Here is a 19552-nt window from a genome sequence, read left to right on the forward strand (position 1 = left end):
TATTGCCAACTCACACTGCTGTACAGCAGGAAATAACACACCATTGGGAAGCACTCGTCCTCCAATTAAAGATGTATATATTAACAAATTAGAGTCAACATTGTAGGGTCATAGACCACCCTGAGAATCTGATGAGAGTAATGGGCCTTCTATACACACATTATGGACATACAGACGTTTGCAGAACATTAGTGGGGGCAGATCGTGAACTCTCCCAAATCCCGGAACATTGGTGAAAAATCCGGTGCGTTCAGCTCCTGCCACATCCTCCCAGCGGGTGTCCCTACCCCTCTGACTTTGCGAGGGAGAGGTATAAGATGCTGGCGGCTGCAGCACGGTGAATGATGAAACCCAGACAAGTCCTGGCACTGCTTCATCTGCTCAAGGAGAGGAGAGGCTCAGGATCTGGAAAGCACAGCCTTCTTGTACTCACATTCTTGGGACAAGGGCACGGCTGTTAACATGGCTCCCACGCAGCCAGCCCTGGGCAGCTTGGGTGTCAGAGATGGTTGCTGCCTCAGTTTTCCACACTAGCTTAACGCCCGTGAGCTTCCCTATCTAGAATGCACAAAGGATCAGCAGCCAGGGTCTGATCACAGTGCTATCGCTGGGTGATGCTGGGCAAACCACTTGATTCCGCTGGGCCAGCTTCCTCATCTGTAAGATCACAGCCTGTGGGGTTGTTAGGATTACTAGATGAGCTCAAAATGGGTGCTGTATATATGAAAGTTCTTTGTACCTCAAACCATTGAGTTCAAGGGGGTTCTTAGTATCTTGGCATTCAGAGAATGACCAGGAGATTTATACTGAGAGAGCTACATTCTGGACTGGAACCAGGGAGGAAAGCAGGGACCACTTTGACTTAAAGGGGACAAATTGATGCCCAAGGGGCAAGGGTTCGTTCAGGGTCATCTCTCGGTAAGTTGGGATAACCAGAAGCACTCACAGCTTAGGGATTTAGCTCTGGATGATCCCAGCAACATCCAGGGGTCCTGGGCTCATCCGCCCTCTCTAAGGGCTCCCATCCCTCAGCCTCTGGGGCAGCTCCTTACCACCACGCCCCTGGCTCTCTGTGCTCAGGTCGGGGCTCTGGTCTACTACATAAGATGCAAATCAGCTTCCGAGTTCAGAGTCAGGGGAAAACGAGAAGGCTCTTCATTGGGTCTGCCTGCTGTTAATGAGCCGATCTGGGGGGAAGGATCGAGTGAAAATGAGGACTCACTACCCAGAGTCACCAGAGTGCTCCGCACAGCTGGGCCGATGTCTGCGTTTTATGTGGCGCTCAGCCTGCCGGTGCCTGGGGCCCGCAGGCAGGTTTATGAGATTAAAGCCCAGTGCCCAATAAATAATTTAGCAGCTTACTGCAAAAAAACATACATGCGGTATAATAGCTACTATCTCCAGCAGCCTGATGTGTACAGACATTTTAAATGCACACCACTTTCATCTGCTTGTATCCATTTGATGTGGGGTCTGGAACCAGAGGAGGAGGAGAGAAAGAGCATCACCTCCACCCTCTGTCCATGTCCTGCCGTGACGACGGGGTTGAGGGTGAAGACTCTTCCACGCACTCATTATTCAGGGCTTTGCTGGCAGACCTTCCCCACCAATCACCTCCTTCTATCTCTGCTCCGTTCTTTGCTTGCAGTGGCTGTTTGTGCGTGCAGAAAGAATCTGAGAGCTCCACCAGACCAATTATTCATTCAGAATTTGGTTTTCTTCTCCCAGGGGTGCCTTTTATGGAGCAAAGCTGGCTCCAGGTGTTGGCCCCTGTGGCGTCACAAGCAGCTTGTGTGTGGGTGCCGCTTCAAGCCGAAATAAATAAATATCACCTCCAGGACCACCAGAGTCCTGGCTGAAGTTTTAATGAGGCAGAAGTTGGCAGTGATTGATTAGGAAGCCTAGGTCTTGGGCGTAAGGGAGGGTAAGAGGACTGGAGAGGAGAGAAGGGAGAAGGGAGGGGCTGGGGTAGGTGTCCCAGGGACGCGGGGTGGCGGAAAGCAGAGACACTTGCAGGCAGTGGCTCCAAGATCCAGCAGCATCAATGGGACAGGAGTGGCACGGAGTCATCTGTGCAGCAACACGAGCTGGCAGCGGAAAATGAGGCCAAAGGGAACCATCCTCTTGTTATTGGAAAGTTTACCAGCTCTGATCACAGTTCAGGGACAAGGGGCTTCCATGGGAATGAAGGAGCATGGTAGGATTTCCCTCTGGCTTTTGCAGAAATTTGGGACTGTGGCATCCACTTCTGCATCAGTCTCTTGCTTCTCCTTCTGTGGGCGGCAGCTACCCCAGACCCACTGGCCACTGGGCGTGTAGAGACACCACCAAGATCCCCCTAGCCCCTACTTTTTGTGTCTCCTTGGCCTTGGATACATTTACTGCCAGTGACTGTGGTTTATCTCCCATTGTTTATGGCCTGGGACAGGCTGCCTACAAATAGCTCCCCAAAGAGTGGGGAAATGCAGGCATCTGCCATTCTGTGAAGCTCTTTCCAGAAATGAAAAGGACAGTCATAAAATATTGCAGTGGGGGGGGGTAGGGGTTGAGGGTAGGTAACATGCGTCATAAAAAGCGTAATGGACTAATGCTAATACACAGACAGGCTGCAGCCCAGGGGTGTCTGCTGAGCTCAGACATAAATATTGGGGAGGCACCAAGGAGACAGATTTTTTTATTTCTTTGATTTGATGGTGGGGGGAGGTTGGGCATATGTTTTCCTCTGTTTCTCTGACTGTGGCCATTCCTCTGGGGAGACCAACAATCTGTCTGGGACTGAAGCTACTTCGTATTTTATAGATTCCAGAGCAGTTCGACTCTTGGGAAGACTGGAGGTTCAGCAGCACTTGTGGGAGCATCACCTCACTGGGTGAGCCCGTGGGGGTTTCGCTTGCATCATTCAAGATCTTGCAAGTGACAAGAGGCCATAATGGGATGAGCGTTAACTGGGTTGTGCTTGAATGCATATATGAGTAACTAGGTGCTTGCCCAACAACAAGCTAATTTAAAGAATTAAAGGGACTGATGTATGCTCTCTGCTTGATGGGAACCAAAAGAACAGTGACTCCCTCAACAATACCCCAACACGAATCTCTACCCCTCTCAACTTCAGGCACAAAGAGTAAAATAGTTGTTTGCTAATTTGTGACAAATTCGGGTACTTGAGGACTGAACCAAGCACACTGTTTTCCAGGCTTTTCTATCAATCATCCTCTGGCTAATGTTGGCCACTGGCCCCTGCTATCTGCCTACACATTTACCTGGCCATATGCCTGCACACAGAATGGGTAAATGTACCCTGGAGGTGTGGGCTGAACCCAGAACTGAGTAAGACTCCTGTAGGAAAAAGAGCCTCCATTCCAGGTGATGCTAAGGCACTCTCGGCCCTTTCTCTCTGCCTTGAGGCGCAAGCACCGGGGAGCCGTGCTAGAACTCAGGGCCCCTGAATACCCAAGGATGTGTTCAGTCCACCTAGGACTCTGGGTTACTTGAGAATAAAGAGAAACAGCAGAGACTTGGGTGTCTTGGTGGGGTGAGGAACCCCTGTTCAGCCTTCTCGTGTGTAGTGAGCAAAAGATCAAAGGCATTTGGAATTGATGCTGCAGTTCACCATTCGTTTGGAAGAATCAATTTTCCATGTGCTGTCCCTGCGAATAGGTGGGAAATAGAGTGGCATTCTCACGAATGCCGTGGGTACCAAGAGCTACCTCCTGCCATCCTGTGCATCCAAGTACGTATGTGAGAAAGGGGAAGAGAAGTGGGGACTCTCATTAGGTACAGAAGCCCTGTGATAAGCAGTTCAGACACTTCTTTAAAGTCATTATGATCCTTACGAAGTAGATGTTACTATCCCTGCTTTAAAGATGCGAACTTGCAACTCCAAGTTTCTAAGAGGTTACGTAACTCAGCTAAGATCAGAAATTTAATAAATGGGAAGGTTAGGACTTGAACTCAAACCATTGTCTTCTCACAAGGACTTAAAAACATGAAAGAAAAAAAAATCAATAAATGATGATAGGAAGGAAAACTTATTTTCAGGCTGAAGGTCAAACGGGCAGGGACTAACGCATCCCTTATGCCGACTGGTGCACGTCGCTATTCCCAGGGGCCAGGGCCTGTCGCCACACGTGTTGTTGGAAAAGGATTAGAGGACCCTTTCGTGCACCATGACACACGATTACTCAGAGGCTGAATGGGGGCATCGGGTCTCGAGTGCTGACCTGGGGACCTCGTGATAATAAAAGACGGGGCTCCTCAGTCAATGGACCTGCTGGAGGTTTACCCGGGAAGGCATCTCATCACGCTGGACAGCTCGTCCTTTCCCAGCAGGCTAGCAGTGGGCTCTTTTAGGTGTGAGGTTCACTGGTGCTCTCTGGATGGGAGCCCTTGGAATCAGTTATGAGTGTGTGTGGGGGGTCATGCTTACTCATCACCCTAGAAATGCGGCCAACTGGGACTCTCAATAGGGGTTTGGCTCAGCCCCTTCCAGCCAAACTTGGGGCATACCAAGACACTCTGCTTCCCTTGGTTGGTTCTTATCCCCCTCAAAGTCTGAGAACAAAATTGCCAGAGTACCTTAGCCCAGTCCCTTAGCCTAAACTAACTAGAACTAGGTTAAACTTAAGGAAGACCTTCCTGACTCTCTGCAGCTGGACCATGAGCAAGCAAGTTGGCTCTGGAATATCCTTTCCTAAAGACTTGGAAGTGCAAGAGAGATACCTAATTGCTGCCCACAGCCACAGGGCAGGGGAAAACCTTCCCACCAGGCTCACCTTTGCTCGCTGGCATTTTTGTAAAGGCCCAATACAAATATAGAATGTATAATTTTCACGTCATTCTTGGCAAATCCCAGGTGCGCCCCATTAGCAGAGTTCCAAGGATGCCATTTCTATCAAGAAAAAGACATGTCGCATCGTAGAGCTTAGCTCAGGGCCCTATTAATAGCAATCCTAATTATATGGCTGCAAATTTAATTCATAGCAATGATTAGCGTCAGAATCAAAGGCATCAGGCATCAATATTGATGGAATTGCATAAGCTCCATAAACAGAGAACAAGCATTGCGACCCACCCACCCACCACCCCCCAGCAGTGGTTTGCTGTTAACTATTGCATTAAATGTCTCTTCCAATTTTGCCAGATCAAAATGACTCCATTGCTCAGAGTCTTCCTCCCCACCACCGAAACCTTTGCCTGGCCAGCTCTGAACGGTATGACGGGCACACAAAAGACCCCAGACAGCGTCTTTGAAGGAGAGCCGGGGGGCTCCATGGGATGCCCGGGCGACGGGCTTGACAGCAGCGTGATGCCCCACGCTTGACACAGCCGCTCTTGGCCTCGTCAGCAACACGGCTTTGTGTCCCCTTCAGAAAGCTCACAGCAAACAATGATGCCTGGGAAAAGGGGGGTCAGCTGGGGACTGTGTGGCACAAAGGCGGCCACCCCATCCTCTGTGGTCTGGGCTGCGGTGGGTGGGGAGGGGAGGAGGAGGCCAGTAGGGGGTGGCACCAGGCAGCGTGTGCTGGGGGACAGCTGCCGTGGCCCAGGCCTCCCCGGCACTGTGGCTGGAAAGAGGGCAGACTCGGTCCGCCCAACTCTCCTCTCTTGCAGCTCCTTGCAGCTCCCCTGGGCAGGTGGTGGGTCACCGAGGAGCCAGCCGAGCCTCAGGGGAGGGCGGCGTAGGGCTCAGCGCTCGTGGTTCACTAAGCCCAGGTCTGGAGACAGACAGGTTCAGATTCTAATCCCAGCTTTCCACTTAGTAGCAATGGGGCGCTGGTTAGCTACCTAACTCTGCTGAGCCTCCCTCTGCTCATATGGAAAATGGGCATACTATTAATCCTTACCTTACAAGGGTACGGCGAGGCTTAACTAAAAAGCCACTTACTGCAGGGTTTAGCACCTGTGTGTGTGTGTGTGTGTGTGTGTGTTTGTGTGTGTGTATGCTCGCTCAATTGTGTCTGACTCTTTGCGACCCCATGGACTGTAGCCCGCCAGGCTCCTCTGTCCATGGGATTCTTCAAGCAAGAATAATGGAGTGGGTTATCATCCCCTCCTCCAGGGGATAGTGAGTGCTTAACTTATAATGGGCCTATTCCCGGCCAAAAATAAAAAATAGAGCAGTGTGCCTAGAAAAAGGACTCACCTATAAGACCTGACTGAGGTTGCCAATTCAGTGTTCTTCTGACTTGTCAGGACTTCTCAGCCCAAGGGAAGCATTTTGTGGGTGAGCAGGCCTCCGAGCTGGACAGGCTCTAGGAAGCGCCTCAAGTCACATATGGGGAGGGCTCAGGGATGCTGGCCACCCCAGAGGACGGCTGCATGGCCAGGCCCGGGACAGGAAGCTCAGCTAGACTCAGCTAGAATGATCCCTGGACTAAGTCTGCATTCTGCTTGGGGTGCTTAGAGCCCACAGAGAGGCAGAGGTGAGCCTGAGGTTTCGTGTAAAGGGAATGTTCTTCCAAACGATACAGAAAGAAGGGTCCCTGAATTGAAAGCCAAAAACCTAGATTTTAGTCTTGCCTTTGTTACTAAGAACCTGGGTGACCCTCTGCTGATCACTTAACCTTCCTAGGCCTCAGCCATCTTATTCACAAATAAGAACAATAAACATCTCACCTGCCCAGAGTCTGTTGGCTGGACTACTTTCTGAGATCTTTTCCAGTTATAAGATCAGGGGAGCCTTCCTAACTTTGTGTGATAGAGGGTCTGACCCCTTTGCAAGGTCCGGACTCCACAGCTTCCTCCTCTTTCCTTGGCTGCACTTTCATCCACTCTGAACAGACAAAGGTGAGAACTCCTGATGTGTTACTAAGGCAAGTGGATGTCACTGCCCCTTCCAGGTTGGGACGGTGGGGGGGGGGTGGGTATCCACCCAGCTGGTCGCAATAGCCTTTGAAATCCAATGAGGTACTGGAGCGTGATGAGATACCAGGACAGTCTCAGAGGCACCAGCTCCTAAGAGCCTGGAAACCTTTTTGGAGGCTGAGGAGAGGGAGGGACAGAATCCCAGCAAGAAACTCAAAGGACAGAACCTCAGGGTGACCTTCACCAGCCTACATCTCCATACAGCTCTGGTTTCTCTGGATGGAAAGACACATGATAACAGGAAGGAAGGGAAGTTCAAGTAGCTGCCAGCTTTCAGCTTCATCGTTGCCAGGACCATACAGGTGACCAGATGCGTGCTGCACCATTTCCCCCTGAAATATTTGTGACAGCTCTCATTCCAGTCTTCCCCTGGTTTACCCTGTGGCCCTGAGAAATCCATAATACCTGTATATAATACCATAATGCCTGAACCTCAGTCCTACCATCTGCAACAGGGCATTTTTCCTTGTCATGCAAGCTCAGTCGTGTCTGACTCTAGAGACCCCACGGACTGTAGCCCGCCAGGCCCCTCCGACCATGGGATTCTCCAGGCAGGAATACTGGAGTGGGTTGCCATTTCCTTCTCCAGGGGATCTTCCCGACACAGGGATTGAACCCGAGTCTCCTGTGGATTCTTTACCACTCCCCCACCTGGGAAGCACCCTACTTATCCTAAAATAACAATTCATGAGCTAATAGAAACCAAGAGAATCTGGGTCGTTGGAAGTAAAGCACGGTAATGGTATAGAAGTGGTAACAATAATACTAGAGAGGGTCACGCTTGTAGTAACAGCGGTAATAGCAACAACGGCTACCGTTTATTGAGCATCTACTATGCACCAGGCCCTATAGTAAGTACTTGACAGCCCCCGTGTCCGACGTGCATAGTGATCTTGCAAAGTAGCTTCAGTGGGTCAGTTCAGGAAACTGAGGTCTGCTCAAGATCACACAGTTCATCTAAGGCAGAGCTGTGTAACCCTAGGATATTAAGGTGGGCTTGGGAGCATGCGAAGCACAGCGAATGGTTCCATTTTAGTTAATACTACCAAGCTGTAAGAGCGGAACCAGCACTTCCCCCAGCCCCGCCTTGAGGAGGGGCAGATATGGGACCCGGAAAGCTCTTTCTGGTGACTAAGGCAGCTGGGTGGCAGTGTCCAGCAGGATTAGATTAGTTTGGCCTGGCTGGCCTAGTCTTCTAAGAATTTTCTTTCCCATGATTAGGGCTGGGGGCAGGGAGCAGGATTCGCTTCCTCCATCTGACCTTGCAGACATGTCACTAAAAAGGAGGCTGATCTGACAGCTCCGCTCCCCTAAGGACTCAGAGGAGAAGTGGGCTTCGGGGGGCAGCCTCAAAGATGCTGGTAATAATAATGGAAGCACTTTTGTTACCAAGCACCAGAGCAAGCACTTTTCATACAAGAGTTCACTGTGTCCTTCCAGCAACCATGCAAAGTGTTTTTACTACTACCCGCTCCACAGGAAAAAAAAGTGAGGCTCACAAAGTGACAACAGTAATCGTACTTAAATGCATATAAACTCAGCACCCCGCTTTTCATAAATTATTTTATTATGCTCTATTTTTTCATTATCACTTGTTATCTTCTAAATATACTATGCTTTCTCATTATTTTCTCATCGGTCTTCCCATATTAAGGTATAATCTTCTCTAGGGCAGGCAGTGTTGACTTTTCACTACTGTATACCCAGCAAATGGTGCATAGTAGGCATTCAGTACATTTTTGTTCAAAAGCAAATGATTTCATTTAATTCTCATTACAGTCTCACGAGGCAGGTATTATAACTGTCTTCATTTTACACAGGAGGAAACTAAAGCTCAGAGGTCAAACAGTTAACAGCTGGAGTCAGGACTGCACTCTGGAAGCTCAGATGCTCTTTGTTATGCAAACAGGCTCCTACCTGAGGGCAGAAGGGCAGGACCAGGTGATCTTCGGAGGTCTTGTCCAACTTTTAGCTATTTGCCATGCTCTGCATCCACAAGCAGGCAAGGCTCAATGGTCCAGAAGGATGTACATCGATGCGGTTTGTATTTTCCTAAAGATGCTCTGCAAACGTTAGCACTGTGGCCTCTGAAAAATTCTCCAGAACCTATTTGGGCCACTTGGGTTCCAAGAGCTTGAATCAAGACCCTTGTTCTTCACCTGCTCTGAGACACAGCCTGGACTCCAAAGGGTTCCTCTCGGGGTGTGGTAAGCAGCCAGCTGAGCATGCAGCCTGGAGCCTCAGGCAGGGCCTGCCCGAGACCGAAGCACACAAGGAGGCACACAAAAGGTGCAAACAATAAACGAATCTCTCCACTCTCCTTTCAGAATGGCTCTGGGAGATCAGGGCCTCTTCCCTGGAGCTCAGCTGGGGCTCCAGACAGAAACCCACACCCCTCTCCCCACTTGTCATGGTCAAGTAGGGGAGATGTTTTGGCCGGGGGCAAGGGTTTAGGGGGATTCTGTAAATATGCCCCCTTCCCTGTGCCAACCAAATGCTGCCTTTCCCAGCTTTCAGAAGACCGGTTCTCGGGACCCAAGAGGCCGATAAAACAACAAAACAAACAGCGAGTTTGGCGGCAGGAGCCTGGGCAGGGAGCCAAACTCATTACTAGGGATGTGATGGTGAGCTCCAACCACCACCCCACGCTCCTCTGCGCGGGCCCTAGGGCAGGAGGAGAGGGTGTCTGCTTTCCGCTGCCCCCAGCCCCTGGAGCTGCTGCTGAAATGTCTCGGGGAGCCAGAGCATCGGCTCAGTGGTCCCAGGTCCCGGGACAGCCGCTGAGTCTCCTGCAACAAGAGCCGCGACCCTGGCTGTTTACTCGATCCAGGGTTCACACCGAGAGACGAGTGAATCATTTCCACTCCGAGGAATGAGGAATGAGTGGCTATTGTTTGGTGGCGTTGGCTCACAGAGAGGGGCATGTTTCTCAGCTTTGCATCCAACTTGGCTTTCCGTCCACAAGACAACCTCGCCCCACAAGGGAGCCAAGTCATAGGTTAGGAACGTCTGTGTGGGAGGAAGCCTAAATGCCAAGGTTTCCGTGTTGCTAATGGCGGGGCTGTGTAACCTTGGAAAGATATTGAACATCCCGGGGGCTCCGTTTGCCACGTTTGGAAGATGGAGCGGAGATGCAGAGAGCAGTCACCACCCTTAGTTGGAGTATTTGTGGAGGATGCAAAGAACTGTGGAAAGATATCTTACAAATAATCAGTGTTATCAAGTAACTGAGCCATCAGCCCCAGGGCCCGGGAGACTTAATCCTTCTGTGCTCCTGATGGAGCCTTTCCAGCTCTTAAGCTACTCCTGCAAGAAGCTTGCAGTTTCCCTGACTTGGCTCAGTAAAGCGTCTGTGAGCTTACAAAGAGAAGAATAGGAATGGGAAGGGACGTCAGACGGGTTTCCTGTGGGCTGCAGACTGGAGGCCTTGTGCTGCTAGGTCCCATGGGGGAAGGCAGAAAGAATTTCCCTCAAGAATTTCACAAGCATTCTGGTGGCTGCCTTAGCCATTGGGAAAGAAGGTGGAGCTAAAAGAGGCCACAGCCCTCCTCAGACCTTGAAAAGGCTGAGTCTCTGTGGATTTGCCAAAATGTCCGGGAGTTCGTCCAATAAACAGAGGACTGGCATGGGGGATGGTGCAGGGGAGGGACGTCACCTGGGCCTTTGTACCTGCCTCCCTGTTGGAGGCAAGCCTGTCCGTGATGCAGGCGAGGCAGATGGCTGGCCGTACTCTCCTGGGGATACGCAGGTGACAGCGGCAACCCAGCTCCCTTCTCCCAGCTCTGTCCACATTTCTGAGAGCTCAGCTCCACCCTCTTCCAAGTGCTGTTCACCAGCAAACAAACTCTCTTCCCGTCCTGGCAGTTCTCTTGTTTCTTAGACTCCTCACCCGCCTGCCCCTTCGCCCAGACCTGCCCACCGCATCCCAACTTCCTTCCTCTGCAAACCAGCCACGTGGACAGGAGTCACTCTTGGTGTCTGTCTCTATACCACTCCATGCAAATGCATGTCTGGCCTGGAGAAGGTACATCGGAGACAGATTCCATGAGCACCTGAGGGGTGAGAGACAAGGGATCTGACCGCAGGGGTGGGCGACATCTATGGAAAAGAGGGTCCCTGATTTCTAGGATGGTGACTCTCAAGAGGCGGGGACGCGTTAGCAGCTGCTCCCGTGTTTGTTGGAGCAAAGCGGTGGGGTATATGAGGAGGGCCTTACGGGCTAGGTGAGGACAGGCCTCGAGCAGGAGGGGTGTCGCGGTGCAGGGACAAGAAGGAGAAGCAGGCCTCCTGCTCTCGGGAGGCCCTGGGGTTGGGGGGCCAGAGGAGGCCGAGAAAGGGGAGCCAGGCCTTGAGGCAGTGGTTCCAGCAGCTGCGAATGAAGGAGAGGAACCAAGAGGTCTTTGCCCCAAGCCCTGTGAGTCCCGCCTCCTGCTCCTGGCGTCTCTTGCCATCTCGGCTCAGCCCCTTCCCTCCTACAGCCCGTGGCCTGCCTCTCGGACTGCACGCGCCAACCCGGGACGTGGTAGGCAAAGAGCTCAAGGCCCCTGTGGCCACAGTCTTCCGCGTCTGCACTGGGGGACCCCACGGCCTGCCCACGGCCAGGAGGGGTGTCGGAAGTTGGCCATGCCTAGGTCTGGGGGGTCCTGCTGTCTCTCCCCTGCCCCGCATCCCGGGCCAACTCGCCCTCGCCATCATCTGTGCCCTGTCTCGCCCTCTCTCTGGGCCAAGTGCCTCCCTGCTGACCCTGAGGGGCCTTTCTGCCACACCCCGAGGGTCAGCACAGACCCAGCGGGGACTTCAGAGCCCACACACCCTGGGGGCCTCGGCCTCCCGGCTCTGGACGCCTCCTCTGGCCCCCCTTAACCCCCACCCCTACCGAAGGAGGCAGAGCCAGAGCGGTGGGGCATGAATGGAAAGTCACGTGCATGGGGCAGGGGCCCTCCACAGCCTCCCTGATCGGGGGCCACCCAGGCTCTGCCCCAGTGTTTCCACTGAGACTGGGAGGTCATTTCCTCTTGAGTCAACCCTTTCTATGATGGGATGGTTTGGCTACAAGAAGCTTCTTCCTTACACTAAGTGGAAAGCTATTTTACCGGAAGCCCCACCTGGTGGCCCTCTGGTGCCCTTTGGGGCCGCACGAATCAGTCTAATTCATCTGGCACAGCTTAGCGGAGAAGCCTGAAGCTTGGGAAACCAGGTGATCCAGGTTCGAATCCCGGCTCTGCCACTTACTTTGCCGTGCAGCCTTGGACACATTTCTTTACCTTTCTGGGCCTCTGTTTCCTCATCGGTAAAATGGAGGGCATCACAGCACTTACCCCATTGAGTGATGTAAAGATTAGATGTGTTAGGAGATAAAAGCTCTATGAACAACACTTAATAAGTGCTCAGTAAATCATACTGTGTGAAGAAAGCTGTTAGGTCCCCTCCTTTACTCTTCTTCCCTTGGGCTAGCAGCCTTTTAAACATATTCTCCGGAGAGCAAGACTCCCATATCCTTCCAGCCCTTGCTGAGCTCACACTTTTTAGTTGACTTAGCCCTCTTACAATGTTATCTCCAGTGTAAAGTGGAGCCACCACTTCTCAGGACTTGGAATTCGCTCTTTTGTTCGTGTGGTGAAGACTAATTAACTCTGCCGGATCAGACAGTTGGCTCACAAGGTCAGTGAAAATCCCAAGGTCCTTTTCACTTGATCCTCTTAGCGCCTGAAGCCTCAAGCCACTCTGCTTCTTGGCTGGCACCTCACCGAGTCCTCCAAGCCCCGCCAGGCACTCTAGACCTTCCTGACACATGCTTTGCATCTTCTCAATGTGGCAGCCCAGGTCTACGGGGGCCCTTTCTCCCACCCTCAACTCATCACTTTGTTTCATTCAGTCTTGGAGCAAATCCTTGTAAGCTTCCTCTTCCGGGAAGCCCTCCAGGTTAATCACCTGGTTGCAGCTGATATCTCTGGAACTGTTCCATCTCTGTGGGGGATTCTGGCCTGTAATCTTATGGCCTCTACTGCACTGGTCCTTAGGCTCTGCAAGTATGACCCCTCTTGGTTCTGAGGTCTCGCCCTTCTTCTGTTTGTTCCCTCCGCGTGTTCGCGGCTTGGCAGGCAGTGGCCCGTCTGCACTGCTCTCCGCGTGTCCAGCCGAGGGCTGGGTGTGAGCACGAACGTGACACAGCGGAGAGCAGCCCTTCGCGGTCCTGCCACTCCCAGCGAGTCTCTGCTTCCTCTAGCCGTCCCCACTCGGGACATCCTGTTCCCATGGGCTGCCATGGACGCCTGGCCAGGCAGGGAAGAAATGAGTGGCTCTGACGCACCCAGCTTCCCTCCCGTCTCCAAACTCTTGGCTATTTTTTTTTTTCTTTATTTTCCTTCCTGTGTTGAAAGAGCTTTGGGGCCTGGACCATGGTAGGGTTTCCTGGGGACATTCCACAGATTCTTCATGGGCCATTTCTCCGGGTAAACGGGAGGCTGGTGGGAGCCTGGCATTGGTATCAGGTGCTTCCAAGGCGTGTGGGTGGAAAGGAAGGGTGAGTCGCTCCAGGAGAAAGAGGGGCATTATGAGCTCATGGAAACAGGCAGAGAACAGCGAAGCCGAGAGAGAGGAGAAGGAGCCGGCCTGCAGGTTGGAACAAGCTGTGGGCAGCCACACCCCCAGCCTCATCCTTGAACCCTGCAACTTGCCTCCTTAGTGACCTGTCTGCTGGAGTTCCTACAGGGCTAGGAGAGCCACCTGGAGAGCCTGGCTTGGAAAGGTGTCCCAGCAGGCCCCTGTCTGTGTGCACAAGATGCACAGAGGCAATGGGAAGTACGCGCAGGGCCCTCTGGGCCTCGCTGGGGGGTTCTGCCTTCACTCAGCCCTCATCCGTCCATTCAGAAAATGATAATTCCCTTACTCGGATCCAGAGTCCAGCAGAGTGAAGGTGCTAGCCCCTGGCTGAACCCTGTAGCAAGCCTGAACCCGAAGACTGTTCTCAGCCTCCACCCTCAGGCTCCGTGGCTGCCTCTTTATGTAAAAAGGTTGCCAACTTGGGTGTCAGGGCAAGAGGCAACTTGTCCTCATCTCTAAGCTCGGATGAGTCATTTTTCCTCTCTGGATCTCAATTTTCCTGTCAAATAACACTAGTGTTGGGCTAGATGGTCTCTAAGACTTCTCAGAAAAGGGTTCCATTTTTCAAGATAGTTTTGGGACCCACCCCAGGAGGGAACATTTGATGAAAGGATGAGGCAGGAAGAAGGACATAAATATGAATGAAGCATGACTTCCGCCTTTAACAGAACTTTTAAGAGAACAGAGACAGGGTCACAGGAATGATCCAGAAGAGAGACTGAAGGTTCCAGAAGGACAGGGAAAGATGCTGAGCACCAGCCTGGTTGTGGTTACTGCTGGCCTTAGAAAGTCCTTGTGCAGCTGAGATGGAGGTGGTCTCTACGGGCAGATGAAGCAGTAAGAGGACCCCTCTGGGTGTATGTTTATACCCAAGGGCACTTGGCTTGACCAGGAAAGTTCGGGCTAGATTTCAACTCCCATAGACCCTTTGGCCCAAAGTCACTGGGCAAAATCTACTCGACTTTATAGATAACCCTGTAGAAAAGTAGCCAGCTTCAGAGTGTCCAAGTTGAACCCTGTGGACAGAATATATGCTGTGCTCAGTCATTCAGTCGTGTCTGACTCTTTGCGCTCCATGGACTGCAGCTCACCCGACTCCTCTGTCCATGGATTCTCCAGGCAAGTACTAAAGTCCGGTGCCCTTTCCTCCTCCAGCAGGTCTTTCTGATCCTACACTACTTTTTAAAAGTCAAAGTATAGTTGCTTTATAATGTTGTAAGTCAGGTATGTGTGTGTGTGTTCGTTGCTCAGTTGTGTCCGACTCTTTGCAATCCCATGAACTGTCCCCTGCCAGGCTATCTGTCCATGGAATTCTCCAAGCAAGAATACTGGAATGGGTTGCCATTTCTTTCTCCAGGGGATCGATCCAACTCAGGGATTGAACCTGGGTCTCCCCCACTGCAGGCAGACTCTTTACTATCTGAGCCATACCAAACTGATTCAGTTTTAAATATATACATTCCTTTTCAGATTCTTTCCCAGAATATACCACTTTTAAATCCTAGTGGAATCTCAGAAGGCCAAGCCCTTCTCTCCCACTCTCCACTTTTGGAAAAGCAAACACAGGGACCACACGTATCCTCAGTCTCCTGGGCCTGAAACCAAGCCAGGGCCCACAGTCCCAGGCCGAGCAGAGGGCACAGGGCTGGAAGAGGCAGGAAGCTCTCCCTTGAGTGAGGAAAGGCTTCAGGGGCTCTGGTACCACGAGAAGAAGAGGTCTGTTGGGTTCAGCACCTCCACATCAACCCGGACCAGTTTTTCTCACCTCCTTTGGCAGCAACTCAGAACAAGCAGAATACGGAACTTCCTCCTCGGGCTCCTTCCCTGCCACCCTCCTTCTCAAACAACACCTCTCCAGAGGCTCTAAATGGATTAGGAGGGAAGAGCCACAGGGTTGAAGCCAACATCAAGGTGAGAGGCAGAGAGGTCTGGCCAGTGCCTTGATCCACAGGTGGGGGAAAGGGGGCAGGAGGGAGGGGTGAGCGTGGGAAAAAGGGATTAGCAGGGACCGGAAAGAATGCGGCGGCTGTAATCCCACCTAATGAACCAGACTGCGCTCCCTTGTCGCCACGCCCAGAGCGCTAGACAAGCAGGTACTAGCTGCCGGCCTCAGCCTGCCACGCAGGAGGCTTCCCGTGCTGCCAGCCCCAGAGGGCCCATGCTCTCCTGCAGGCAGAAGTGCCCAGGGCAGGCACGCGCGCACATGCACACACACACGCACACACACACACACGGGATAAGATGTCTACTTCCTCCTGGGTCCTGGGGGTGGGGACGGAGGGGCAGGGAAGGGTCTGCGATTGCAGGTAAAGGAAAGACAGGGGAATGGCCTCTAAGCCAAGCACGTATACCATCCCAGAGCTGCACCCCTTTTACTGAGAACCAGGATCCATCCTCTGCTTCAACGAGCTGCTTGGGACTCAACAAAGACTTCTGCTCAACTCTAGAAGCTGTGGGGAGGGATTTGTGATGTGAGCCATTCATAATATAGATAATCAAAAAATCAGTTCTACTTGATTTGAAGATAACATTTGTTTTTTCTCCTTTAGCCAGACACACCTTCCTAATTCCTTGGTGTTTCAACAATATTGAAATATGTGTATATTCCCAAGACACTCACTGACCAACAGCTAGAGGAAGTAGCTGGAAGATAAACCACGAATTACCCCCTAGTGCCGTCCCCATTTTAACTGCCCCCACCCCGAGAAAACGGAGTTGCCTCTAGTTACAGCATCGTGACATCCAGGCTCAGACCCTTACCTTTTTCAGCTTGCCGCTTTTTGTCCCCACGAACACCACGCTGTAGCCGTTGTAAACGTAGGAGGCCACTGAGGTCATGCGGTCCCGGCTGGTGGCGTACAGGGTCAGGCCCTCTACTGGGACCGAGCCTCCAAGTGGCTGGTTGATGTCCAGTCCACAGAAGTTGTCATCGATGGGCACAGGCTGGAGAGAAGGGGAGGGACCAGGGGTGAGTGTCAGCGAGGGCAGGGCCGAGTCACCCCACACCAGCCCAGCCACTGTGGCCACCAGCCCGGGACACTGGGCCTCGGAGAACTGCAGGCATGGGGACTTCTAACACATGCTGCCCGCGCAGACCCACACACCCGCCCCGTGAACCCACACTGGCTCCAGCGAATCCAGAGAGAGGACCCAGCAGCTTTCTTCCTCCTGCACCCACTGCCACCCAGAGATCACCAGCGGCAATTTGCAAAACTGATCGCTGGAACTCATGTCCTTGTCATTGAAACTCCCTGTGGCCCATGCCATTGGTGGGGCTCTTTCTGTTTAGACAGTGAGGATTCAGTCTAGAGGCAACCTCACAAGATTCTTACAGCCTGGAGGGGGCTCCTTATTTGTTTCCTGGACTGCAAAGTCCTGCCTCTGGGCACGAGGAATTTTCAGCCATTCCACATCCCATACTGGGGATAGACTGAAAACAGTTATCGTAATATTGAACAGTGCCTTATACTTTGGAAAAGTCACTTCATCTACATGAATCTCAGTTTCTTCACGTGTCATACTACCTGCCCATCTGCATGAGAGAGTCACTGGGGAGGAAAGGAAATGATGCCTGCAAAGATTGGTCACATTGTACAGTGAGTTTCAGGCTTCCCTTATGGTTCAGTGGGTAAAGAATCCACCTGCATGCAACGCAGGAGACTCGGGTTCTGCCTGGCTCCGGCAGATCCCCTGGAGAAGGAAATGGCAACCCACTCCAGTACTCTTGCCTGGAGAATCCCATGGACAGAGAAGCCTGGTGGGCTACCGTCCACGGGGTCGCAAGAGTCGGACACGACTGAGCGACTAAGCACAAGCACGCAGCGATTTTCACCTTCGTCTTTAGAGGTCTTCTGGAATTTGTGTCGATTCTGAGGTTGAAGACCTTCCCGTTAGCAGCCTTTTGCAGGGTGTGCTTGTATAAAGTGTATCTATCAGGAGAAACTGGGGCACTTCGAAAGGAGATGGCCTTGAGCAAGTGGAAAAATAGCTGGAAAGAAAGATTTCTACCTTCTGCCCTACCTCTGTGTGGCTCTGTGAACCTTAACTAGTAACATCCTCTTTAGGAGCTTTTAAAGTATTTCCAAGATCTTACTCAGCTTAAAACAAAAAAGAAGAAGAAAACAGACTGCATGCATCCCGAGGCCAGGGCCTGCTAAGGAGCATGCATTCTCTGCACTGTTTGGCCTGGGGCTGGCCATGACGGGTCCTCTGAAATGGCCTGGCTGATTACACAACAGGGGACCCTTTGGGCAAAAGTTGCCAACTCTGGGCCTGAAAGAGCACTGAGCCCTGTTGCAGCTGTTCCTTCTGGGTCTGGAAAGGCATCCCGGGGAGGAAGGAAATGATGGTCACAGGAAGCATGGAAGGCATGGTGGAGAGATGTGTTCCCATCATGCTCCTCCTCTCAGCCACACCAGGGAAGAGTGGACTGACTTATTGGCCCCTGACAGCCTCATTTCCTAGGAAGAACTGGTGTATCAGCGTGTTTTTTTTTTTTTTTTTCCTTTTGGTAAAACAGGGACTTCCCTTCCATTCCCTGTTCAGATCCAAAGGGAACAGTGCCTGCATCCTTCTAATTCCTTGGTGTTTCGTAGCGATGTGCTGCTCTAACAAGTGAATCATGGCACAACGCTTGTGTGTGGTTGTGTGTGTTTATTCTTTAGGCAAGGAAACTTAAGTCTCAGGTTAAGGATTCCCTTGAACTCTGGATTTTATGTAGCTCTGCACAAGAGAAGGGATAAGTTTCTCAGGAAGGGAGTGAAGCAATGAGCTGGCCCGGCCAGCTCAGGAGGGACACCCACACATCTATCTCTGCATTTAGTGGCATCAGATCAGTGGCTTGAAATCATTCACAGTGGGAGTATTTACACCAAGGACATTGGCAGATGCTTCTGATCAAGATCCCCCAGCCCCATCTCTTCCCTACCACACTCGCTGCCTGCATATAACCATCCGTTTAAGACTCACCAGCACATCCCTGGAGCCAATGATGGAAATTTCAAGCTCCCTAGAAAGGCAGGTCAGAGGACTCAGCTGCCACTTTTTACATTTTCTACCTCTCTTTCTCATCCCTACGCTGTAGGCACAAGTGCCCCGGTAAAGAATCGGGAACTCTAGATGGTAGCCCTGCCTCTACCCCTAGCCAGACATGTGACCCTGATCTGTCACATACGCTCTTTGAGTCTAGACGGTCTCAACTGTAAAGGAAAAGGACTGGAGCAGGCAATTGTCAAGCTGCCTTTCAGCTCTGAAAGTTCTTGATTTCACGGCCTTGCTTTCTTTCCCACTCTCTCCAGGGACCAGTAAGGCTGCTGAGCCTGGGCTCAGGCATAACCCAAGCCAGCTTCTGAGAAATGATGACAGAAGCCGAACACTTGTCGGTGATTTTGAATTTCTCTATATCCCTCCTGCGTCTAGAATCCCCAGATTGGGAGGGAAATGGCTTGTTCTGAGCCTAAGCTGCCAGGATTGGCCAGCATTTCTTTCTCTCTTCTCTAAGTTGTCAGATATTCTCAGACACCTGCTGCCGTTTACTTTTGTCCAGAAAGGGAGAGCCTGAAGCATGGCTTTCCTTAGGAACATCATGGCTAAAGGCAAAGAGCTTGGACTCAGAAGTCCTATGGGCTAAACCACATCCAACCCCCTGCTGTGCCATTTTGTTGTATTGATGTTAGCAATTGAGTTTTGAGGATCTTTATTCTTCCATCTGTCAAACATTCTTGCTTTATAGGGTCATATTAAGGATCAAGTGAGATAACCCTTAAGTTGGCCAGCATAGCCTTTAGGACAGAGCTGCTATTCAGTGAGTGAGGGTCCCCTTCCTTATTTCTTTTCTGGGAACAGAGCTCAAAATCTTTTATCTGAGAGTTTCCTGTGAGTCCAGAGAGCATGTTAAAATTAAGCCCTGGAATCTCTGCTTCTCTCACTCACCCTTAACCCACTCTGAGGCCACCGGAATGCCTCTGGGTGCCCAGGGCTGGGACTATAAAGACGGTAAGGGGCCCTTCCTGTTGCCCCTCACCCCACCCCTGCTATCCAGGCGGCCCCAGCAGAGTCTGATGCTCAGGGTGGGCGTGGTTAGTGT

At 51.8% G+C, this 19552-nt stretch overlaps 1 protein-coding gene across 1 annotated transcript in view; it reads right to left on the reverse strand.

Annotated features, from left to right (window-relative positions):
• Window positions 1–19552, reverse strand: part of PLXNA2 (plexin A2) — a 232718-nt gene that overhangs the window by 182157 nt on the left and 31009 nt on the right. Inside the window, exon 3 of the mRNA XM_040263761.1 lies at window positions 16228–16410. Coding sequence (XP_040119695.1) covers window positions 16228–16410 — 183 coding nt within the window. The remainder of the gene's footprint in view (window positions 1–16227; window positions 16411–19552) is intronic.

The sequence above is a fragment of the Oryx dammah genome, unplaced genomic scaffold (genome assembly GCF_014754425.2).
Source record: "Oryx dammah isolate SB20612 unplaced genomic scaffold, SCBI_Odam_1.1 HiC_scaffold_21, whole genome shotgun sequence".
NCBI classification, from domain to species: Eukaryota; Metazoa; Chordata; class Mammalia; order Artiodactyla; family Bovidae; genus Oryx; species Oryx dammah.